Source organism: Rhyacophila brunnea, unplaced genomic scaffold (assembly GCF_057557595.1).
Source record: "Rhyacophila brunnea isolate RB1 unplaced genomic scaffold, BYU_Rbru_1.0 scaffold_10, whole genome shotgun sequence".
In the NCBI taxonomy this organism is placed as follows: domain Eukaryota; kingdom Metazoa; phylum Arthropoda; class Insecta; order Trichoptera; family Rhyacophilidae; genus Rhyacophila; species Rhyacophila brunnea.
The window spans coordinates 15,307,746-15,315,814 of record NW_028232752.1 but is presented as its reverse complement, the minus strand read 5'-3'; the positions used below and the strand labels follow the sequence as shown (position 1 = coordinate 15,315,814).

General features: G+C 33.9%; 1 protein-coding gene across 2 annotated transcripts; it reads right to left on the bottom strand.

The window, feature by feature from the left end:
* Positions 1–574: 574 nt before the first annotated feature.
* Positions 575–7,712, bottom strand: LOC147078914 (trypsin-like). 2 transcript variants are annotated; one of them, XM_085951371.1, is made up of 4 exons: positions 7,649–7,712; positions 6,894–7,083; positions 4,271–4,520; positions 575–1,007 (listed from the first exon to the last, which is right to left on the bottom strand). In XM_085951371.1, the coding sequence occupies exons 1-3, from the start codon at positions 7,692–7,694 to the stop codon at positions 4,451–4,453; spliced, it is 306 nt and encodes a 101-aa protein (XP_085807497.1). In that variant the 5' UTR covers positions 7,695–7,712; the 3' UTR covers positions 575–1,007; positions 4,271–4,450. The 2 variants fall into 2 exon arrangements, with proteins under 2 accessions (XP_085807497.1, XP_085807490.1); XM_085951364.1 differs by lacking the exons at positions 6,894–7,083; positions 7,649–7,712 and having other exon boundaries at positions 4,271–4,467.
* Positions 7,713–8,069: the final 357 nt, after the last annotated feature.

Sequence of the window (8,069 nt, the reverse complement as noted above, 5' to 3'; positions counted from 1 at the left end):
ATTTTTGTTTTCCTACTTCTATTTTGTTTTTCTTCTTACATAAATAAAAAAATCATATATTTTTGAAATTTGTCTGTAAATTTCTCGATATTTCGAGAATTCTTTCCTGGAAATCCCGAATCTCCAAAATTCTAAATTTCATCATTTCGGGAAATCCTGAATTCGGAGATTGAGATTTTCTCGAGAAATACCCAACTCTAGCTGTCTCTAATCTATCAGCTTTCAGCGGTCTCATACTGTGGTAAATAACTATATTAAATAATAGACTGTAAACATTTAGGTAAACTTCATCATGACAAATGTGTCGAGTATTTCTTTGTTTATTTCATCATCACGGATTCATTAATGAGAATTGGCAAATTACTAGTTTATTAACCTACAGTATATACCAGTGGAGGCCGGTGATTTTGAAAATTAATTTGTGGTGCACTAAAAACTAACTTACCTTGTTGAAAAATAAGTTCTATTCGGCGTTATTTATACATTTAGAACAATTTTATAGATAGGGTGATAGTGATAGTGATAGGGTGAGATATATAAATTTATATGACTGTATTTGAATAATAAATTTGAATGCAACCATAAGTTCACTTTATTTTAGTTAAACTTCACATGTACCAAACAGTTATAATTTTTTAAAATAAAAATACAAAATAAATGCTGATGAGGTTTATAATGTAAATGAAAGAATTATGTAAATCAAAATGGAAAATTTACATGTTGCTGTTAATCCAGTCTCTGAAGGCTGGTACTCTCGTCCAGACTCCTGGGTATTGAGCCTTTGCGCATCCTTTACCCCATGAAGTGACCCCAATGAGAATTATGCCAACGATGAGTGGGCCACCAGAGTCTCCTTGGCAAGCATCTTGACCACCGACTCCCAAACGACCAGCGCAGATCATGTTACCGGTGACGGGGTTGTATCTGGCGTATGCGTTTATACATTGCTGTTGGTTCACTATTGGGATGGTCACCTTGTACAAAATTGTGGGGTAGATGCCTCCTTTCTGTTGAGTTGAAAAAAAAAATGATGTCTGTACTTATATACGCGCGTTACAAGTTATACTTCTTTGGCGTAACAAAATAAAACAATCGCACACCGCGTTATTCAAAATTCACATCAACCAAAAATATCCAAACAGTTAGAAAATAGTTTTCACATAAACTACATATGTAATACCAAACAAAGGTAACGTACCTAATCACACTTAAAAATATTAAGCTTAGTTTTGACAGCTAATCAGATATCAAAAGGAGTAGGTAGGTACAATTCACAACGCGAAAGAATATTTTTCACAAAGCAAAATGATTCATACTCCCTATCCTACGGTCACTATGGTCAGCTATGATCATATAATTGCGCGAGATGTCATGTTTCAGATCTGTCAAATAATAAAGCATGATATAAGATAGAATTGACGTTTTAATAGCCCCATATCAATAAAAACTAGAATAAAGGAGGGCCGCTTATTGGAGTGCCGCTAGTTTATTTTTAGACACCTTAACTTATATCACTAAATAAAGTATTTAATAATTTCTCGTTGTTTTTATTTTATTTTGGCCAACAATAATAAATTCGTTTCCTAGGCAACAGAAAAATTCTTCGTACATATAAATAATAAATTCGTTGCCTAGGCAACGGAATAAACTATAATAATATACTGTATTATCATCACGATTGCATTATCATACTGTGGCGTAAAGACAGTGCTTCAGTTCTTCAGCTGCTTCAGTGCTTCAGCAGTTCGGCTGATAACCGAACAATCGTGGTTCGAATCCAATCGAGTGCGATTTTTTTCGTGTCAAAAATAAATTATGTGTTACATGTCACACGCCAAAAATACGCTCTGATCTGATTTTCCAAACGCGCCTAAATAAGTATAACTTCAAAAACCTTTCATAGACTAAAATTTTAAGTTAATCTTCAATAAATTATCTTAATATAAGTTATTCAGAAATCGTTTTGTCGTATTAAATATAAAAACAAGATTTCTTTACAAGATGTTTTTAAAATAAAATATACGAATCCATTCTGACTACAATATTTTGATATTTAGATTTGTGACTATTTTATAATAAATATAAAATAATAGGATCATATGGGCCTCCACAAAGTAGAGGTTTGTATTAACATATTTTGTTTTTTTACGAGAAATGGATGTCAGCCACTTGCTCAACCTATTAGGTCCATACCCTGACTCACTCACAAATTGAAAAACAATATGTGTACTTGCCAGACCCAGGATTTGAACCTGAGACCCACGGCGTGATAGTCCAACGCTTATGCAGCGCGGCCACCGTGGGTGTTACAAATTACAAATCAAATAAATTTCAAACGTCAAAATATAGACTAGAAGATTTCGAAGCTTAATCGATGACAATATGAGAAATTAAAGATAAGACTATCGGGAGACATATAATTTTCAGTAATATTATACAGAATCACTTCATCATGGCCCACAAATCTTGAAAAGGGCCTCCAGGCCAGGATCTTTGGCAACCCCCTCTACCCATCGCTAGTTAAAGGCAGCGGGAATTTTTACAGAAAAGTTTTCTACATGTTGTTTCATGTAAAATTAAGGGTGTATTTTTAGCGATTTTTTTTGTATTGTTGAATAAATCCGCTTGAATTATGGAGTTGTTTTTTAAAATGTTACGTGTCTACAAATAAAATAGCTCAACTTTTTTTCCCATTAGGGAAAATTTGTTATGTGTGTTAAGCTCAACTTACTACCAATATAGTTGATTCTCGAAACCGCTCCCCACATCTGCCAAAGCTTCATCTTCTTTTTGCCTATATCCATTATTTAGTTAGAACATAATATGGGCACTACTGGCGTTTATATTATTTATAATTTAAAGACCTTCCAATATACCAGAATTCGGTTATTTTAACTTAAATAATAGTCCTGTAGTAAATTGAAACTATATTGAGGAATCCAGTTCCAATGTTGATTTTTCACTTTCAAAATAACGAGATGCTGCATGATCTGTCGTCTAATCTTCTTATGACTCACAGTCATCTGTTTTCTAAGCTCAGTATTTTCTAAAGTTCTTATTGGAGTCTTTGTCATGTGCAATGACTCACTTCACAAAAATATCGCTATCATAATACAAACGTTGAACAAAATACAAATTTGTTTTCATCACACTTTAAAATAGTGGTTTCCAAACTTTATGTTACAACGCCTCCCTTTAAAAATATTCTAATCTTGGCGCCTAGCCCCCCCTTTATTTCAATAACTAATACAGACACCTTTTTAAATAGTTAACAATGTACTAAAACAAAAATGAAAAAAAATATGAAAATAAACAAGGTTTTACTACTTATATTATATTAATTTTTAAATTAATTTGTTTTTCATGCGATGAATGTGCTTGTTTATTAGCAAAATCAATTTCAATAGTAGTCAATCTAAATGCATCATCGGTCATTGACAAATGGATTCTATCATGGGCCCCACATCCTGAAGCGGGCCCCCAGGCCAGGATCTTTGACGAGCCCACCTACCTATCGCTGAGGTTAAAGACAGTGTGGTGCTCTAATGTAGTGTTTCCTAAATTATACACGGGAGTTATCATTTAAGCATATCAATCATCATATTGGTATCACGTCACATTGCAATGCACAACCACATATTTACAATATTTAATAATTCTGAAACAAAGCAGCGCCGCTGGTGACTCTTTTTTACTATTAATGAAATTATGTGAAAAGTGCATTAGCAAACTAACCAAGAACTCAGTAAACAGATTTTTTTTTTTGCTTCAATATATCTGGCGCAGAAATCATTTAAAAGTGGAAACATGGCGAACTTATTTTTTCCAATGCTCCAATTTTTTATGAATGCATTCACTTTGTCGTTTTAAATCAGTTAATGCATTAGTGGTCCTTACATTGATTTATTCAGTCATTTTTTTTTAAATTTCAACCAAATAGACAAGTTTAACAACAAAATTATCGATCCTAAACAAATTTGCCTCAAATTTTAACTTTATGATTTTACCAATTTATTCACATACTGGTATTGAAGTGAGGTATTATAAAATTAGTCTTCATATTTTCAGACAGGTTTGCAAACAACCTTTTATAGAACTGTTTTTTATGTAGTAACATTATGTAGGCCGTTTTATAAACTATGCTTTTGCAAACTGCAAGCCTGTGGCTACATTAATTTATTGTGTTAAGCTTTTCGCGCCTCCCTTTGCACCCCTCCGCGCCTCCCAGTTTCGAAATCGCTGCTTTAAACTGAAAAAGTGATAAACTTACCGAAAGATATCCCCATCCGGTGACTATTGCTGCCGAGCCATCTTGTACAAACTGTCCTTGGTCGGGAAGGGAGATGACACGAGCACTAGGTCCAAGGATTATAGAAGTTGCTACGAATAGTAAACTGATATCATAATCACGGCGAGAGTTGTAGCTTGGGTGCTGCACAATTCCGCTGGCCTAGATCACTTGGCCGCCAGCGTTGTGGGTGGTAGATCCTGCACGGACTCTCCATTGGGCAGCGCTGGATCTGGAAGTGTACAATGCAAAAATTTACATTATAGCGATGGAGAAAAGCATAAGACGACTAGGGCAACTGATGAAAAGCAGTGAACTAGGTGAAAGACGAAGCTTGAGTTATTTAGCACAGCTGAAGAAAAAAATAGGCATGGTTTAATTTTGAATGTTGTTAAAATTAATGCGATATTTTAATCTTCATTATTTGACGCACTAGAATATATAAGATTGTAAGGCTTACAGCTGGGTTACAGGGTTTTTTGGATGCTTGCCACTTGCTCAACCTATCAAGGAAATACTTTAGACCAGTGCTTCTCAAACTTTTTATACCACGGCCTCCTAAATCAGAAAAAATAAATCCAAGGCTCCCCTCCCCAAAAATGTTAGTGTTTAGTGACCAATAGTACATTTTTAACATTAAGGCTATACCTCAGCTGAGGCATGGTCTAAAAAGATCGTGACTAGGCGATGCACGGAATGCGGGTCGCGGGTGCAAATGACGGAAGCCGAACGAAATATAATTTGTCATAAAAGTTCAACATGCATCTTTTTTATGTTATGTTTATTATTATATTCGTAATAATAATAGTATATTCATTGACATGTTTTCTTTTTCAAGTACATGCGGAACGTTTTTTAGTCATCTTTACACGATTTAAGAATGTATTCATCCGACTCCATCACAAAAGAAATTGACGTGGGAACAGGTAGACTATCCCTTTCCGAATGGCAACGCGGCCGTAATTTCGTTCTACATACAGTTGAAAATTATTTGCCATTTCACTTATGTACGCTCTTAAGTACATTTTTTTTAAAAATAATAGAACATTATTTTAATTTACTGCTTGTAAAGCAAAAATTTTAAAAAAAAATAACTTTAAATTTATTACAGCTACACCCTACAAAAACAACTTAATGAGAGAGGGGTGATTATATAGTTTTACGTAATAAACCAATATCCGGTACAATTTTTGAAATGCTAATTCGCAGAGTTTGCTCCAAAGTCTCCGTTGAAAGAGAAGACCTGTGTTTATTTTTTATTACCAAAAATGATGAAAATGCTGTTTCATTTAGGTAGGTATGTTGTCGCAAAAGGAATCAAGATTAACAATGCTGCTTTTCTGATTGACGGATATTCTTACTGTCACCTTATCCAAAATTCTGCAAGACTTCTTTCATTAAATTCGACTTAACGATCTAATATCAACCAATTCTTCTTGAGCTGCCCACGTAATATCATAATATTTTAAGGATTTAGCAAATGGTGTTCTTATGCAATTGTACTTTTGGTTATCATTTAAGTTTGGGAAATATAATTTGTTGAAAAATTGTTGTGATTCGACAATGTGATCAAATATAACACTTTTAATCGAAGTCGAGAGTGATATTTCATTAGTGGTAAGACACTCATAATCAAGCTTGAAAAAATGTCAGTGCATCCTCGAAAGAAAGTTTTTTTAGAAAGCTTGAATTTTGATATTTATAAATAAAATATTGATATATTTTCTCTGAAGAGAAAGATTTAATTCATTTACTAATCCGCCAAATATGAAACATAACACATCCATTTGTCCGGTGGTTGTTTATCCGGTACAAATCTTGCAATCGATTTTTAACTAACTTCCCGACTAGCTAAACATTTGAAACTTTTAGAATATATCAGAACACGATACCAATGCATTCAATACTTTTAGCCATCTTTAAGTAGAATTGAATTCATTTTCTGAAAAACAATATGTGAACGTGGGATTTCAACCCGAGACTCTCGACTTACTAAACGTATACATTACCACTCAGCCATCGTGGACGTTAAACAATTTACAAATTCGACAAATATATTCAAACATCGTATCGATTTGGAATTTTGAATTGCGGAAGCTTATGGTAGCTTCTAATCATGGCCCCACATCCCGAACCGGGCCCTTAGGCTAGGATATTTGGCGGGGCCCCCTACCTATCGCTAAAAATACAGTGTGACGCTCTACAGATATTTTAATACATTCATTTGAACTATGGAGTTGTGGAGTATTAAATACACAATTGAAAATTATATCGTACAACCACATAATTTAAAATAATAACATCATTGAAGAAAAATAGCGCCGTAGGCGACTTTTTTACTATTAGAGAGAATTTGTGATGAGTGTTTATATTACTTATCTAGTCGACTCGCCACCCCGGGCCCTTCCTGAGCCCGGGCCCCCAGGCTAGAGCCCTGTCAGCCCCCCCTTTGTGGGGGCCATGCTTCTGATAGTTACTGAGTTTTAAAAAATTTAGGCTCATATATAAAATTAACAGATGTCACTACACAATAATTAAGTACACTGTAACTGACTATTCTAAAATATATAATTGTTCGTGTTTTTATTATTTTATTGACTCTTACCCATCGGTGCAATGGGCAGCTGTAAGAATGACGGTAGGACTGATAATGGATCCTCCGCAGACATGGTAGAAGTTACCAGATCCACTTCCGTCCATGAGAAGGGCTACTTGATATGGTGCCTCAGTGATATCAGCAGGAGCCCCTCCAACAATCCTCCCATCGCGCACGGGGACGGGGGGAAGGATAGCGCCTAAAAAAAAATTCACGTTTTTAAATGTTTCCCACAATCGAAATCAAGGAAAAATTAATATTTTTCTTTATTTTTAAAATTCAGGTGGCAGAAACTAGAAGAAAAATATAGTAGATAATAATACTAAAGTAACAACTCGGCACTAGCTAAAATACTAAAGAAAAAATAAGTGTATGTATACGCTTAATAATTTTGCACTCCGGCTCTAGGATGAAAATGATGTACCAACTTAATATATTCTAAAAATATTTTTTACATATACTTAGTATCTATTTATTTATTACTACATAATATATTAATACAAAGTGAAAATCAATTGATCTAATTTTATGCAAAATAATCAGGCAAAGAGGCGTATCAGAGTAGTAAAAAGTGTAAAAAAGTGCACAGTTATAAAACATATTATACTCTACAGAACAATATTTTCAAGAAAAAATATCACAATATAGTATGATATATAAAAATATTCTTCATCCATGTACCTACCTAAAGTCTGTCGTATGAAAAGAGGAAGCATTATTTAAAGGTGATGAAAATCATTTAAAAATACATATATTTTACTCACCATTAGCGGAGATCAGAAAACAAGCAGCCACTGAAAGACGGAACATCTTGATGAGATATCTTATTTTTTGCCATCGCTTATATTAGTCGTATCTTGTGTAAACATTAATATGATTATTTAATATTAATAATTCCCATACCGAAGCGCGTTTAAACACGAAATGTTGTTCAGTGCATTATGTATCAACAATGCTAATAATATTTTTATCTTTTATTCGAGAACATCCCAACAAAATTAGATTTTAAAATAATTGGTATGTTTCTATTTTCTGTGATAAGCAGGGGATTGAATATAAATATAAACCTAATGGCTTGAGCAAGTGGTGACACCTGTGTACGGAAAGGTAAGGGCAGTCATAAAGGGCAGAGGACTGCAGTCATATAAGGTAGGATAAGTATATGCTCATAATATCAGTCCTATG